Source organism: Mucor velutinosus, assembly GCF_035048745.1.
Source record: "Mucor velutinosus strain NIH1002 chromosome Unknown tig00000041, whole genome shotgun sequence".
Lineage (NCBI taxonomy): Eukaryota > Fungi > Mucoromycota > Mucoromycetes > Mucorales > Mucoraceae > Mucor > Mucor velutinosus.
In genome coordinates, this window is record NW_027041905.1 from 4,437,516 (window position 1) to 4,454,786 (window position 17,271).

At 43.1% G+C, this 17,271-nt stretch overlaps 4 protein-coding genes across 4 annotated transcripts; 3 read left to right on the top strand and 1 right to left on the bottom strand.

Annotated features, from left to right (window-relative positions):
• Nucleotides 1-861: 861 nt before the first annotated feature.
• On the top strand, nt 862-2,484 carry MAM33_2 (Mitochondrial acidic protein mam33; the record flags this gene model as incomplete). Its single annotated transcript, XM_064821039.1, has 2 exons — nt 862-1,318; nt 1,370-2,484. The coding sequence occupies 2 exons, from the start codon at nt 862-864 to the stop codon at nt 2,482-2,484; spliced, it is 1,572 nt and encodes a 523-aa protein (XP_064684959.1).
• A 2,324-nt stretch (nt 2,485-4,808) lies between these two features.
• Nucleotides 4,809-6,155, top strand: ATC70_001646 (uncharacterized protein; the record flags this gene model as incomplete). Its single annotated transcript, XM_064821040.1, has 1 exon — nt 4,809-6,155. The coding sequence occupies one exon, from the start codon at nt 4,809-4,811 to the stop codon at nt 6,153-6,155; it is 1,347 nt and encodes a 448-aa protein (XP_064684960.1).
• Nucleotides 6,156-6,352: 197 nt separating this feature from the next.
• Nucleotides 6,353-10,078, top strand: ATC70_001647 (uncharacterized protein; the record flags this gene model as incomplete). The annotated part of the gene is made up of 1 exon (XM_064821041.1): nt 6,353-10,078. The coding sequence occupies one exon, from the start codon at nt 6,353-6,355 to the stop codon at nt 10,076-10,078; it is 3,726 nt and encodes a 1,241-aa protein (XP_064684961.1).
• Nucleotides 10,079-12,631: 2,553 nt separating this feature from the next.
• On the bottom strand, nt 12,632-16,687 carry ATC70_001648 (uncharacterized protein; the record flags this gene model as incomplete). The annotated part of the gene is made up of 9 exons (XM_064821042.1): nt 12,632-12,644; nt 12,701-13,877; nt 13,934-14,127; nt 14,179-15,829; nt 15,884-15,951; nt 16,005-16,159; nt 16,213-16,454; nt 16,510-16,518; nt 16,579-16,687. 9 exons carry the CDS (start codon nt 16,685-16,687, stop codon nt 12,632-12,634), a joined length of 3,618 nt encoding a protein of 1,205 aa, XP_064684962.1.
• Nucleotides 16,688-17,271: the final 584 nt, after the last annotated feature.

Genomic DNA, 17,271 nt, shown 5'->3' on the forward strand with positions numbered 1-17,271 from the left:
AATTGACTTGATTGTAAAATATGTCTGATTTTGGTCGAGAATCCTAAATAAATCACATTGTATCGGTACGCTTTTGATGGCATATCTCAAGGAGTTTTCAATGGTAGGCATAGTTTGGACATTTCTTCATTGGCCATCCCCACATGTGTAAAATGTCAAATCTTGATTATATAAGCCCGATAAACACTTCTGGACATGGGACTGATCTACAATAGTCAGATGTACGTCGAGCTCGTTGCTCTTGAGGTGGCAGAAATAGCTCCTTAACGCTGCTTGGCCAGCCTCAATGTCAATCAACTCAAACCGACGGATTTTATGGTTTTGGCTTGATATGTCAACAGACGGTATTTATACTTCATGAACCAAGCGTAAATATCAGCATCTTCAGGTCTTGAATCATTCAAATATCCTGCTTAATTGCAGCATTGTCACTGAGCAAAATAGTGCGATTGGATGGCACCAGTGGTAATTAGAAAACGCAAGGAACACATTGATACAATGCGCAATTAATGCTTCCTTTATTTGAAACATTGTGCCTTCTTTGATTTCTTTACCTCACACATCAGCATCCCCATTCGACCACTCAATGTGGGACTATATGCAGAGATAGTAATTACAGCAGCAAGCATGTACTACGGAACTCAACCAAGGTCGCGGACATGCTGATCCGGGTTACATTTTTCGATCCCCACCTTCGGATAAAGCCATGTCCATCCCTCAGAGAAGCTTCTCCACCTTTTATGGACATTTGATTTCTCTCTTCAGCACCCAGAAAAATATAAAAGGAAGCAACATCTTTCTGGTTCTTTGCTCTTTCTTCTCTTTATCTCTCAAATTGTTACACTCATTTATTTATGCGTCATGATTACAGACACAATTCAACAAATCTATGCCAAAAACGAAGAAGCAATCAAAAAGCAATGCCTTCCATTGTCTGTTGCAGCCACTGTCACTTTTCTAGCGTACAAATTATACAAAAATAGAACCAAGCAGTCTTCGATCGATGATGCCCTTTTGCCCCCCTTAATCAAAGGTGCAAAACCGATCATTGGCAACTTACTGGACCTTCAAAAGGATCCTGCGACATACTTGGATAATGCAAAGAACACCTATGGTCCTTGCTTCAGAATTGCCATTCCAGGTCAAGGAAAGCTGTGTGTAGTTACAGGCCCATTGATTGGCGAGGTCATGAAAGCAACCAAGAACTTTAGTTTTACGCAAGGGATTGAAACGTTGGTGCCTGCTGCCAAAGTTGTTCAAATATCGTACAAGCACAAATTTGTGGCCGAGACCATCAGCCCCAGAGAGAAGCATCCCAGTAGGTTTTAGGCAGCTACTATACTAGACATGAATGATTAACATGGTGTAGTTGTATATCCCATCAAGCATAACTTCAAGGAAAACCAAATTGATGTCTTTTCAGAGCGTATTCAAACTGCATTGAAATCAGCCCTTGACCAAGAACTCAATCTCAACAAGGGAGAAGAACGAGTCGTAGATGTCTGGGACACACTCACCATCCTCATTTCTAACATCTCATGTCCATGTTTCGCCGGTAGTAAAGTTGGCAATGACAAAGAACTGATAGCCGGCATGGCGCAGTTCACACAAAAGATCATCAAGGCGGGCATCTTTTTGTCTGTACTTCCAACATGGCTAGGTAGCTTTGTGGTTCGCAAATTCTTCTCTGTTGAACACGAAATGGACCTCATCATGACTCTTTTGGTGCCTGAATTGGAGAAGATTAGAAACGGACAAGCTGGTGATGATTATGAAGTAACATTTGCTTCGATGGCTCTCAATTTACCCAAGGAAGATGGTTCTGCTAGAACTGTTCAAGACGCTGCTTATTATTTTAACAATATCGCATTAGCCAGTATCCATACCACCTCACATTTTGCTTCATTTGCATTGCACGAACTCGCCTGTCGCCCTACGCTGATTCAAGATTTGAGAAACGAAGTGGCAACTCTTGGTAACAATAGAACCCCTGAATCTGTTGCTAAACTTCCATTGATGGACTCCTTCTTCCGCGAGGTGCTTCGAGTAGATACGGATTTCTTGGGCATGCACCATCTTGCTCTTCAAGATACAACCATGTCTACTGGCCAAGTAATTCCCAAAGGCAGTTTAGTGGTGGGCGCCCTGGAACAGGTGCATAGAGATCTCCGTTTCTTGCCAGTGGATGAAGAGACTGGAGAAGTTTTTGTGGGCGAAAAGTCTCTGGAAGAATTTGATGCTTATCGATACGTTGGCAAGAAGATTAAGTCTACTACCGTTGGTCTGGACCATCTCACATTTGGTTTGGGCGCCCATGCTTGTCCTGGTCGTTTCTTTGCTGCAAATGAGATCAAATACGTGCTTGCTGAGATGCTTGTGCGCTATGATGTGAAGACTAGAACAGGAAAACGCGCTCCGGATAATGTTCTTTTAGGCATGACTAAATTCCCTCCTCGTGAGCCTCTCATTTTTACTGGCCTCTAAGTGTATTATATTCGACTTTTGTATCAGTAGCTAAAATAAATTATTTACGACAAATATGTAATCATCTCTCATATAACATGTCGCACAGAATAATTCTTCCGGTTGTTGTATTACACATATAACATAATCTAAACTATGTTTTGTCATTCTATGGCAAGGAAAACGGACATGTAGAATCGATGCTGAAGAGGCTGCGACTACTTGATGTCAGATGCCAAATTAATGAATAGGATTTCATATGGTCTTGATGTTCAAAATAGCAGCTTGATTAACTAAACAACATGTCGGATATATGCGGTGCAAATTTGCGCGCTCTGCAGTTACATTGACCATGTCATATTTAGATGAAGATGTGCTCAAAAGAGCTTGGCTCAGATATCCGTTGAACCCCAACATCTCAATTCTTACTATTAGACCTGCTGTAGAAATTAACCTGCTCAGCTCACAGATGTAATGAGTTTCTAGAAGATATTCTTTTGATCATAAATTACTGAGAAAACAAGTATGCATACATAAACAGCTCCTTACAGATGTTTTCATGACAATAAAAAGTGATCACATACTTTTTGTATATATTTCGGCCCGAATGTTGTTGTCCTGGATGGTCAAATGCGGCATATTTGCTAGTCCATGCACATTTTGTTGTTAATTCTTAAATCAGTCTTTTCTATCCCTCAGCATGACATTTAAAGGACTTTAAATAAAACCTGGAGCTCGACTCCCCTACAAAAAAAAATAATTCTTGAATCGCATCGATTAATGTTACGCGAATACTATAACAGAAACAGATATGTCATTAAGCCATATCTTACTACTGTCCCTGGACAGTTTCTAAAGAATGTATAAAAGTTTTTTAAAGTGCCCTTATTAGCATAGTTACTATTCGGCTCTTTCGGGCACCGTTCAGAATGTCGATCTAAGGTTTAGATATGCATGCTACTAGTAGCATATCTTCATTGGCGATGGAGTACACAGGTATTCGGGGTGCGAGCAATACAGCAACATCTGATACAGCCCTTAAAAATAACGCTGTAAATTTATTGAAACGTGTTGTATTAGGCTGAAGCGTCCTATTCTTCCATAGAAACTTGTTCCACAACTCCAATTGAAAGCAATAATGTTTCCTTTTCAAAGACTGAGACAAGGGATTTATATCACCAACGAAGCTATAGTAGAATACTTCTATTCTCTCTCCAAACCGAACTGGATAGAAACAGGTGTATATAATGTGTTAAAGTGAAGTCTAAGGGCGTAAAAGCAAGGCGTGCTTTTATAGATGGACGCACATTTTATGACAATAATACCAGCAGCAAATACACATGTCTACGTAGCAGTTTGAGTAATACAGTTTATCCAAACGTAACACTAAATATAGTCAGCTTTCTTATGCTGCAATGAAGACTTTCTACAACGCCAAACCGAAAACGAGCCTTTCAAGCGCTGCAAGTCATATCCATCTTTGAAAAGTTGGAAGGGAGAGCTTGAACATCAAAAAAAAAAGAAACATTCATAGGGAATAATGTTCTGGACAACGGAAGCCCTTTCCAGGTATATATTGATTGATCTCGCAATGTTTATAGTATAGTGCAAGCATCTTTGCACAGTTCAATTGATAAATTTCTAATTTTTGTAACTGACATGACCAGAAAATCGTTATTTCGTCTTTTAATTGACATACATTTCTCTCCTTCTAATCTCTTGGATGCAGCAGACACCCTAAATGTCTTTATAAGAAAATTGAGCCTCCACATTGTTATCCGACATAAATTTGCATAAAAAAAGCAGAATAAACTAATCTTGCTACACAATGTTACTTGTTTAATGCGTAATTTCTTCCCTGTGAGCATTCAAAAGCATCGTTTACGTTGATGGCAATGAAAGCATTGATTTTGTCAGCAAAAAATAATTGAATCTCCGGTTGTTGTTTTTTTGTTCAAGATTGGACAAAATTAAAAATTTCGACTTGGTTGAAGTATTTCGCAAGATTCAACTATAAAAATGTGCTGATCATTTCACGCTTGCTTAAGCCTCTTTGGAGTACTTTTTAAGGCGCATCTAATGGTGCTAATTATAATAGATGTTATGAACAAACCTATTGAGCAATGTTGAAAAGTATGAAATGAGATTTCTGGCCAAAATGTTGAGGTTTTACATATGAAGGTGTCACAAACAAAGTGTCAGGGGCTGCTTTGGATCGAAAACAACATTTTGATTTATTATAAGGCTCTTTCGCGTAACCATCACTACCCCTAAGGTGAAAATTACGCCACTGCTTAAATCACATCTACAACCTTATAACCACCAGCGTTCCACTACCCATCCTCATGGCTACCACCACTGACCTCTCTTGGGTCACGGTCCTCTCTCGAGGCCTCTCCAAGAAGGTCATCAATGCTCCACAACAGCGAGCTAAAGATGACCATTTTAAACTAATTCCTGAAGTTATGTTCGAACACGAAGATCTGAAGGCCGAGGTGCTCACTCGTAAAGCTACTGCCATCCTGCAGCAAGCTTTGACACCGGGATCGGTTTTGTTTACCTTTCCAAACAAACTTTTTGTGCATCGTACAACAGCGTATCGCCTCATTCAGGAACAAATAGCTGCTAATGTCCAGTTTCGCCCCCTTAGTCTGTATCACCAGAAGTCAACTGGAGATCTCTTGGTGGAAGCTAAATTTGACTCCCCTGAGGATGCCAAACGAGCCATCAACAACGGCATCACTCATGGCGATGTGGTATACAAAGCTACTGCTGTCAAGGACAACAGCGAGGGCAAACTCACCCATGTGCAGATGACTATTGTCCGCATGCCAAACATGACCACTTTTTTGGAGGACTTGCAACGCTCGCTGAAATACTATGGTAAGCTATACCAAATCAAGAAGTACACTGTTGATGGCTTCTTTGAGGGTCATGTCAGCTTCCTGATCGACACTTCGGTCAAGTACACTGACGCGGAAGGTCACTCCTACGACGTACAGCCTTTGAGTCGCATGCTTTACCTTTCCGCCTGGGATGTCTATGTGCCAGCGACATACAGAGGAGCACCACCAGTTTGCCATTTCTGCCGTCAGAGTGGACACATTCGCGCTGCTTGTCCTATCCTAGCTAAACGCAAATGTTTCAAATGTCACAAGTTGGGACACACTGTTAAGTTCTGTCGAGAGGAAGAGAAGCCTTTTGACGAAGCAATCGCTGAATATGAGTCGAGCCAAAGGGATCACACTGATTCCTACTCAGTCACTCCAATTGATAAAGTTAACGAAAAAGAGAAGGGCCACAGAGCATCCCCTGCGATCAATGATATTCTCGCGCAGCAACTGCCATCTCAGCCCACCACCACAGACAAGCTAGCCGGCAAAACGACCGAGCTCACAGGTAGCCAGATCAGTACCTTGTTTTCCGCAAATGACAGCCAAACCTGGGATCAGTCTCCGGATGTGATGGAGGTAGATCCCCAGACCCTCCAGCGTTCTCCCAACGGTAGCGATGCTTCTAAGCATGCTCCGTTAGCTTCGTCCTTCCATATGCATTTGGATCCCAAGTTATCTGCTGACAATGTCTCCTCTCCCAATGATTTCCAGACTGATGTGCCCTCTCTCCGCCGTCATTCTATGAGCTCGACGTCTATGTCGCAGCCTCAAGTGTATCATGTCGCCCATAGGGCATAATGATACAACAATCATTGCGCATAGGTACCCTTAATGCCCGGAGCATCTTTGAGGGTTTCTCAAAATCTATACAGAAGGAATTCACTTCCTTTCTGCGCTCCAAAACCCTCCAGCTAGATATTCTCTGTCTGCAGGAGGCCTCTCATTACCGTCAGCAGGCCCACCTCACTGATGATAATGTGCGTGCTTTCTCTTTTATGTTTCCTCGGTCTTCCTTTGTCGTCTCGAAGCATTGTGCAATAGTGTGTCTGAAGCAAGGCTTGGAGCTCGCGGATGCCACCATCTCTCGTGACGAACGCTGCATCACCGCCACTATTAAGGACGCTAATCACACCATATGCCAGATAGCTAATGTGTACATGCCCGTGCACAGAGCCCATCGCTATGCTTTCCTGGAGGAGCTGATGTCCATGCCCTTCTGGTCTGATATGCTTGACTCCCAGTGGATCTTGCTTGGGGATTTCAATATCCATTTACATGATGCGGTCGAAGCTCGTCTCCCTAGAGTCCAACCTTTTGTTGAATGGCTGAACACTCATTTTTTCAACTGTTTTCCAAAAGGCACAATGACTCTCCCTAAAGCTGGCACCACCATTGACTATGTCTTTGCTCCTCCTCCTATGGCGACTCGTATCATCAACACTCAGACTCACCACATTCCACCTGAGTGGACCGATCACAGCCTCCTCACAATCGATCTGGTCACCTCTGGCGTCCAGTTGGGTCCTGGCAGCTGGCGTTTGAATCCGTACTTGCTTGAGAACCGTGAATTCCAAGCCCTTTTGGATAAAACCGTGGATATGTTTTTGGCGTCTGACTATTATACGACAGATGTGGCTGATATGGGTGTCTCTGCTCAGGAGAAGTGGGAATCTCTCAAGTCGATCATCAAGTACTGTGCCAAACAGTTCACCAAAGGCCAGAAGGCTCGCTTCAAAGCTCGAGTCTCCCACCTCCAACGTGAACGAGAACAGCTACTTGGGACCCCGGAGGAGTCGGCAAGGATCAAAAGACTGGAGCAACTGATTGAGCAACGGATTCAAGATGACACTCGTCAAGCTATGCTGCGTTCGGCTACTCGTTGGCTGGAAATGGGAGAGCAAAACAACAAATACTTTTTCAATGTGATCAAGGATCGTGAGGCGCAACAAACCATCCAGTCCTTGAAAAAGGCTGGCACTGGAGAGAAGCTGACAGACATGGGCGACATTCTCCAAGAAGCTCGTACTTTCTATCAAGATCTCTACACACCTGAAGACATTGATTTGGCTGCCGTCAACTCTCTCTTTGACAATATCCCTGCTGATGCGAAGCTACAAGAAGCTGAGGCAGACCGGCTGATTGAACCACCCTCCACAGACTCTGTCTTGCTGTTACTGGACCATGCACCCAAGAACAAGTCTCCTGGTTTGGATGGCCTTCCGTTTGAGGTGTATCGCTATTTGGCGGCGAAGTTCCCTGCTGTTCTGCTTCTCTTGCAGCAAGTGCTGACTGATGCGCTGCGTGGTGTCTTCCCTGACTCTTGGAAAGAAACGAGGATGGTACTGCTGTTCAAGAAGGGCGATCCAGAGCTCCTCAAGAACTGGCGACCTCTCTCGATGATCAATAGCGATGCTAAGCTGTTCACCAAGATGTTAGCCAACCGGTTCAAACGTGTCCTCTCCCGATTGATTACGCCGTACCAAACAGGCTTTATGCCTCACCGGCTCATCTCGGACAATGCGTGGTTGAACCAGACGCTGATGACCAACCTCCGTGATGCAGCTCCTCAGGATCCCAATGTCGCCGTACTCTTGGATCAAGAGAAAGCCTATGATCGGGTCAATCCGACATATCTGGCGATGGTTCTTCGTCAGTTTGGCTTCCCGGCATCGTTGGTATCCAGTGTGTCAAGTCTGTTCTTTGGTACTCGTATCTCCTTGTCAATCAATGGGTGGTTGGGCGCCCCCATCGATCAACAACGTGGTTTACGACAGGGTGATCCGTTGTCCCCTTTGCTGTTCAACCTGGCTTTCGAGCCGTTCCTTAGAACCATCTTGGCCTGCCCTTCTCTTCAAGGCGTCTCAATGTCTACCGCTGTCCGTGCTCCTCTCGCAGGGCGTATCTCTCGTGCCTCCTCTCTCGTGCCGGTCCAAGGCGACCATGATCTCCTACGCGCTCCGGCGACCCCTCCACGGGTGAAGCTGTTGAGCTATGCCGATGATCTGGAAGTCTTCCTGACTTCTACGGCGGAATGGCCTGTGCTGCTGTCTCTTTTGTCGCTCTATGGCAAAGCGTCCAACGCCAAGGTCAATTTGGAGAAAACCGTGCTGTTGTCGCTGTCAGGCGAGGCTCATGCTGATTGGAAGCGAGTGACGGAAACGTCTAACATTGAGTGGTACGACAGCTCGTCAGTTGGCTCTGTGAGGTATCTAGGTTACCCTCTGTATCATACAGAGGAACAGTTGCAGCATTTCCTGAATTCCATTACCGTGAAGATTCAACGTCATTGCAATCTGCTCACCAAGCGGCAGCTATCCATTCGTGGAAAGGGTTTAGTGGCGAATTCCCTTCTGCTGTCTCGCTTGTGGCATCTCCTGCGTGTGGTTGTGGTTCCTGACAAGTGGCTGGAGGAGATACAGCGCGTGGTACGCCAGTACATCGTCTCGTTTTGGCCTACTGTGGCTTGGGATTCTCTCTGCCTTCCTAGGAAGCATGGAGGTATTGGTCTGGTTGACATCAAGAAGCAACATCTCGCCTTGCATCTCATATATGTCAAGCGTCTGCTTCGTCCCAGATCCCCAGCGGATTTCCTCACTCCCTGGCTGATGTATACATTCCATGTATACTCAGGTCATGCTACTGTGCTGCCTTTGCTGCTATACCCACGTACCTGCTGGCCGCGTGTGCGGAAATGCCCTCACTTGGAGCATCTGGCTCGTCTACTCACTCGTTTGCCTCCCTTGACTCTCACTCCTGAGTGGCCGTCTTGGTGGCTCCTAGATCTGCCCTGGTTACAAGTATGCTCCCTGTCTCCCACAGCGACTTTGCCTTTGACTAGGAACAGTGACAAACTGCCACCTCATGCCTTGATTGCCAGCCTCTTGAGCGTGCTCCCCAACTCCCACATCTTGGTTTGCGTGCGTCCCCGTGATACTGCTGCATTGCAACATCTGTTCAATGCCTTGTGCCCCATCGAGGGTCCTCCTGTTTGGGTTGTCCCTGCTCCTCTCAGGTCCGTCATGGCCTTCACCGCTCCAGAGCGAACCGCACTGCTGGAGAATTCCACTACCCCCTCTCCACCCACGGCTAGCTTTTCGCATTGGTTCATCACCACTGGCCCTCGCTCAAAAGCTACAGTGGACAAGATCACTCTCGGGGCGTTACGCCGTTCCTGGCATCCGTCATTTGACATGTTGCGTCGCCCAGCCCATCCTCCTGGCTATCGCCCACCACATCTCCTGCTTCCTCCTCACCTCTGGCGTGATTTCTGGTCTCTCTGTCTCCCGCCCAAGGCATTTACACCGTGGTGGCGTTTGCTGCATGGACATCTCTCGGTGCAGGTTCGCCTGCGCTCCATGAACCGTGTGAAGTATCCTTCCCCACTGTGTAAGATGTGTCATGAAGCAACTGAAGATGAATACCATATGGTCATTGGCTGCAGTATGAAGTCCCTCTTCTGGTATGAGTTTGTCTCTCACCTTGGTCTTGCTGATCTGTTCCCTACGGACGAGGCCATCTGGATTGGGTTGACCACCCTTCACGGCCAGGACAACAATCCTCTGGACATTTCCATCTTGGAACTTCTCGGCGCTGCCTTCTCATCTATCTGGCAACATCATTGGGGCTGCACAATTGATGGTAAATCTTGGATCACTCGGGCTGTTTTCTCCTCTTTTCTGGAAGATCATTCCAAGTTAATTTCTTCTTTCTTAGACATGTAAGACCCTTATGGCACCTTACTGTCTATAATATAAATAAAAAACACATTTAAATACAAAAAAAAAAAAAAAAAAAATTTGATTTATTATATGCCATAGTAGAAGTGTTCATTTTTGGGGTCAAAAATGCAATCGTTTGATTTTTTATAAAAATCATGAGGGATACCTCATGGTTTTGAATCGATTTTTGACGATTTCGAAAAGGTTGGGCAAACGTGTCAGGAAGTAAGTGCTAGTCGAGAGTAATTGTTTGGTATTATTCTGGCGCTCTAAAAACGGTGTTTAACACAAAAAAAAACGGCTCAAATGCATCCAATTTCTGCTGTGATTTGCATATTATTGAGTAGTAAAAGGCAATACAGGTATGCTGTCTGCCCATATATGAGTTATTTTTATTGATACATATGTGGAGTATCATAGAGTTGCCAGGTTTACAGATACTAGTGAGCTATGGAGGTTTTTCAAGTAATAGAATTGCATCAAACTCATGATTGTTGGTGAAAATGAGGACAAGACAGTAGTAGCTTGAGAAACAAACGTTTTGACAGCGGCAATGGCAGCATCAGCCTCCTCAGCAGTAACAGTACAAGCAATGGCACAGCGGTCAGTATCAGCCGTCTTGAGACGCACTCCAAGAACTCATTCCTAGTTGTGGACAGCTAAAACACCAGAGCAAGCAGCAAATCTGGTAAAGCTACCGACCTGACTTGTGCATGATGATGCATTGATTAAATAATGATTTAATATCTGTGGAAGATACTTGCATTGACCTTTGTAATGGCAATGTGAGCAGCAACATAGTTGATACTATTCTTACAAGTCGAACAGGAACAGATCGATCCAGATTGACATCCACATTTCAATCTCAATAATCGCTTAGAAATCGCTCGTTTTTAATATGTTTTGTGAATTTAACGGAAATAAGGCTATTTAGTGAGTAAATCTGCGTATTTTACGTAGTATGTAGAATACTTTTACACTATTACGTTATTATCTAGGCCATACAAGGTGAATAAAACCATTGGCAAAGCCGTCAATGGAAAGGGGGTTTACGGTAGCAAAGTAAAGGTGCAAAACCATGGTAATAACGCGTCTAATTCAATGCTTGATAGCATTGATTTATAGGAGGGTTATACCGTAGCGAAGCAAAGGAGCAAAACCATAGTATTCAAGTAGCAACTTCGGGTTTTTATTTCCATTGTTAATAAGCTTACCAGCAACATAGCGGATCAAAATTTGCATGAATCAGCTTTACCAAAATCAATACGTCTCCTATTCGAATTAAAAATAGCTCAAGCTACAGAAATGCCTTTCCAGTAAATTGCAGCTACCGAAGATGCAATTTATGCCACATAAATAAACTCTATAAAGCAATACATAACCAAATTTGACAACTTTCAAGTCTTCATATCTTGACATGTATACGTTTTTGAACCACCGAAATGACACCAAACAATTGTATTCGAGTAGTAGTAACTTCCTGACACCTTTGCTCAGCTTTTTGAGGACCAAAAAAAACATGACCAAAAATCGACCAAAAAGCATAAGGTACCCCTCATGGTTTTTATCGAAAATCAAACAATCGCATTTTTCACCTTGAAAATGAACACTTTTACTATGGTATATATTGAATCAAAATGTTTCTCTCGACCCAGAGCAACTTCTGAAACCACTTTTATGAGACTTTCATATGCAAAATTTCGACGTTTTAGCCAAAAACCTTATTTCATATTTTGTGGAATTGCTCAATAAGTTCAGTCAAAACATCTATATTACTTGGCACCATTGGAAGCGCCTTGAAAAGTATTTCAAGAATGTATTAGGAAGCGTAGGGTGATCATTACAGTTTACGTAATCGAATATCATAAAATAGATTAAAAAAAGTCGAAAAAAAACAAAATCTGTCCAATCTTGAACAGAAAAAAATAAATTGAGTTTGAATTAGGTTTGGCAGTGGCATTGCTGCTGACTGACCTAAACTCCTTTCTAATGATGACAATGATGATAACAATGATAGGTGCGATGCTGATTAAATGGGGATCATGGAATTAAAAGGACAGTTGTTTAGCCCAAATACTTTTTTGGGGAGTTTTGCCTCATGAAGATGTCTTTTGCAATGACAATATCTCAAAAATATCGCTGATCTTACACAAGTCCTGTAGTATGTACTTATGACCAGTTTTATGTCGCCATCTTATTATGATGTACCATAGCTCTATTATAATATTTGATTTAAAATGTCTTTGATGAGAACCCACAGGGTGACGCCGACTTCCAGCGTTACGAGATAGATCGGCTAGTATTTATATACAAAATGGGTTGTTAGGCAGCTACCTTTGTAATGCTACACCCGTTAATTCACTGTGCTTCGCTATCCATTGATTGTGGCAAATCTCAAATCTTGCGTATTTGAATCAATCAGTAAACACTTCTTAATATAGTCGAAAAATAGATTTACAAATGCTTACTATTATGAAGCACATCTATCGATTTGCATCTTAGATACGTAGTATATATATAAAACAAATTATCTTTATTACGTATTCATGCAATATACTACGCATAAAACCTACACAAAAGCGATATTAGTCCTATTATATACAGTATTAGTATATAGACACTTACTTTTTGTTGATGAGGTAAATGAGCAGGTTGACATTGACTTTGGCCATACCATCCAGCACAGTTACCGTCTGCACACCTTCAAATTGAGTTTGCAGTAGTTCTTCGTAGCGCATATCCACTTGAACCGACGACATGGGCCAACCAGAATAGCTTCCTTCAATGGTAATGACGCCGGCCTGATCCATGGATAAGATGATTGGAATTCTATCGTAGTGTCTCTTTGGGATATCCATCAATTCTAATAGCACCTTGCGTTCATGCAATTGTTTTGCAGTGTATTTGTAAGATCCAAACTTGGGCACAAGACCCAGCTTTTGCAATCCACGCATATGAAAGTATTGTCGAGTGAATGGAAAGATGAACTTTTGCTTTTTCCCCTTCTTTGTAGCCATGGCTGTCATGCAACTATTGAGATAGCCTTCGTAAGAATTGCCTTGTTCCAGTAGATAATCCCGCTTCTCTTGTAGGTGGCTCAATGTCAGTTTCATTCGAGCGAGCTCTCGGTCTCTTTGCATACGTCGTGTGTTCTTTCCAGTGATATCGCGAGCAATCATGTTGATGACATCTTGGTAGGCATTGTTGTTGGCAATAACCTTGCATCTCTCTAAATGAACTACCAATCGATTGGCAATGCTCTTGAGCTGGAAAAATGAGATGGTTTGCAGGTCCAATGGAGGCTCAGATTGACCCAATTGGAGTAGACGTCTTTTGGACACAATGGTAAAGTCTTCCTTGGCCTCTGCAAATTCCTTGTGTTTGAGCTGATTCCAAGCTGTTTCATTTTCAGGTGTAATAGGTGTTTGGAAGATGTGAGCTAAATCTCGACCCGTTTGGATCTTGATGACATAAACGACAAGTCTTTTGGTATCGACCAGCAGTTGCTGAAGACGAGCAGTAGGATCCATTGGGATATTGTCGCAGCGGTTGGTTAGTGTTAGACAGACCATAGATTCAGGCAACTCAATGTCAGGATGATAGACAGATGGACCAATTTCGTTGACAATATCATGCAAAATGCCAGCACCTTCAGGCTCCAGCGTATCCAAGTTGGTTTGAAGGGTATAGTGTAGGTGGAACAATTCGTTGGGAGACAAATAGACGACGGGCTTATGGGTGTTTGTCTGATCTGTGAGTGCGTGCATGCCAAAGTAGCTCTCGGGATCCTCGACGTCAGTTACTATATAAGAGGAAGAATGTCAGGCATTGATGCGTATATACAAAAAAGGTACTTACGAGCAAGAAACCACTCTCCAAATCGCTGTCCAGCATCAGCAACATATTCATTCAGTGGGGCCAAGAAGATATCGTGAGCATCCTCAAACACAGAGCCACTAGAAATGTGCTGCAGCATCTTGGAGACTTCAGCCAGGTTCTTTCTTTGCATGGGACTGATCACAGCGTCAATGACATCGTATTGCTCAGGGGCACTATTCAAATATTAGCCAGACGGTTATCTTGGCATGACACCAGCAACTTACACTATAGCAGGATTCAAGTATCTGTAATAAATAAAGTTACCAATGATTCTGATGATACGCTCATGAGGTTCGCTTGAAAAGTTTTCTTCTAGAATCAGACGCAACTCTCTTGCAACGACCCGAATACCGTAAGGCACAGCATCCACAGTGGATGTGACAGCAGCAAAGAACTTCTCGGTAATTTCTCTCAAGTTTCTCAAGTGGATCACAAAGGTGTCGCGCACCTCTACATCAGCCAACGCCTCTTGGGAAGTGACAGCATGAGGTCGATTGGAAGGCATACCCGTTCTTGATTCTTCATCGTTGATTGTTTTGTGATAGATGCTGACAGGGTCAGTCTCCAGATCCAGAAAATCGTTTTGCACTACTTCATTAACCAGGGGGCTCAGCAAAGTACGGAAGAATTCACGCTCTTTGGCACCGCGGTTTGTTTGGACCACTAGCTTCATGAACGTATAATTGCCTCGCATAAACTCGAGGGTACTTTCTACATCCTTCATCTCTTCAGCGATGCAGTACTTGCAAAGGTTGATGAGCAAGTACTCTTCACGCGCGTTGGTAGCGTAACCAAACAGAGATAGCACGGTGGATTCAATTAGTTTATGGCTGGAATAATCGCCCAAATCTTGTCTGTTTGTCATGGATAACAAGCGAGCTAAGTATTTGGGTTCTGTCTGCAACAGGTAGATCAGTTGCTGGTATAATTCAAGACGCTGTCTACTGTCTTTGTCTATGCCAGCGAGCGAGAAGGGATTTGCGTACTGGTTGTTGATTGCAATTTCACTGATCATGCGTTGCTGCTCCTTCTTCTTTTTAAATGCACCGCTATGCTTCAATACCTCGTCGATGGTAATGGCATTTTTGAGGAACAGTGCAATTTGAATATCGAGTGAATTTATGTGAGCGTCCAGATTGTTGTTGTCCTTGATGTTCTCAATGACTTGCTGACGGAGGTCCTCCAATGCTAATTCTCGGTCAAAGTCAAGGTCACTGTCATCCAGCAAATGAATAAAGCTCTTGACCGTGTTGATGGTAGGATTGGCGTCTGTCGTCAGTTTTCGGTATGCGTTTTCCGCCAACTTGTTCTTGACAAAGGTTTGCACCTGGATTACCTTTTCGATATTGGCCTTGTAGTAATCCATCGTTCTCTTGTAATGGGCTCTTGAGAGATAGCCTCGACAGACGGATTGAAGCTGAACAGCAAATCTGGCTTGAGAAGCATAGATGGTCTTACGTCGAGCAAGTTGATTTCTGGCTAGATTTCCCCTTACATGAGCTTGCAGTTGACACATGAGAGAGACAAAGTCATCCGAGTGATGCAGATCGTGGACTTGGTTAAACTCTTTTCTAGCAAGAAAGGTGCGAACAATGGATTGACACACACGCAGTTTATCTTGATTCACTCTATCTGACCAGTATCTCGCAAGCTTATCCTCGTCAGTAGTGGATTCGATGGATGATTGTGATTGCTCAGAGTCTGATAAGTCCTCCTCCTCTTCTTCTTCAATGATAAGGTCTGGTACATTGGTGTTGTAATCCTCATCCTCTAGCTCATTCAATTCCCTTCGCAACGACGATCCAACATTCATAAAGTTGGGCATAGTGACACCCGACATGTCCAAATGACGCTGAGTTGCGCTCAGTTCCTCATCTAACAAGTTGGGTATGAGGGATGCAGTCAAAACTATGATGTATCAAGACTTACTAGTGAATTGCAACTGCCCAAGCAAATTCTTGATATTTGGAGCTAAATTGCGTCTTGATAGTAAATGGCTGACACGAAATGAGTGGGTGATTAAACACAAATAGAGGAGAATATGTCTTACCTAAGAGCATGAATGCAGTAAATGACTTTTGGAATGTTCTTCTTTTCGTACAAATCAGTCAGTTCAAACCAAAAGATTTGAGGTAGTCTGGCCACTTTGAGTGCCTCGAAAAAGTAATTGATGTTGTCAGAATGTCGAAATTGTAATTTGGTGTCCTATGTTAACAAGATTAAAATTCCAAGCTGCTGTAACAGGAGATGATTTGTACCTGGAATATTTTACGGACAATACCAGGTGCAAACCAATCGGCGAGTTTGGCTAGAACAATGCCATTTCTCATTGACTCCTCTAGCTTGATAATCGGATCAATTTCGTCCTGGAGGCAATCTTCTATCCATTCTTTGGCTTCTCCAATATGGCACAGGTACTCATAGGCTAACAAATTGTTTCTCTGCTTGTCCATCCATTGACTGTTGTGAATCTTGTCATCTCTTTGCAATCGAATTCGTCCTGTATCGATGGTTAGTATCCACAGAAAACAAGAAAAAAAGACATTCGCATGTACCTTGCATGCCTGTATAGTTCAATCATTGAGTTAGCTATGACTATAGATTTCTGTTGCACAACTACTTACCAACAACATCTTGTGCATCTTCAGTGATGGTGGGTATATGCAGATCAGTTAAGCCTTTCTTTCCTGCCATGACAGACAGTCTATTCAACGATGTAGGTTGTAATGCCATTGCTGCGCTATCTAGAATGAATAAAAGAACAAGAGAAATGGAGAAATTGACTTGGTGGCCATGGCTTTTATACCATGTGCATTCCTCTGTAAATGTTCCGCTTACATCTGATTGTGGTCAATGCAGTACCTGGATTTGGTGCCTGAGTGCCGTCATAGCAAATGGCCCTTTACTGTACAGGGCAAACATGATTTAAATACAAACACTGCCGTTGACATCATGTCAATGGCATGGATCACTTTTCAAATAGTTGATGATCAAGTATGGCACGTTACAGCTTGAGAAAGAAAAAAAAAATTCGAGTATTTTCCATGCAGCAAAATGTTTCCTAAAGCTTCTGTCAAATATTAGAAAATTTTATTGATTTAGGTTGTCATGTTGTCTCTCTCTTTCTTTCTCTTGAATGGACCAAGCTCATATATAATTTTTGTTTTTTTAAACTACAAATATAAAAATAAAAAAAACAGAGAGAAACATGTATAAAAAGAACGATTGGGGCTGTGGTGCGTGTATGTATTGTGTCAAAGCGTCGAGTGTGTGTGAGTGTGTGTGTGAGTGTGTGTGTGTGTCTTTGGCTGTATTGC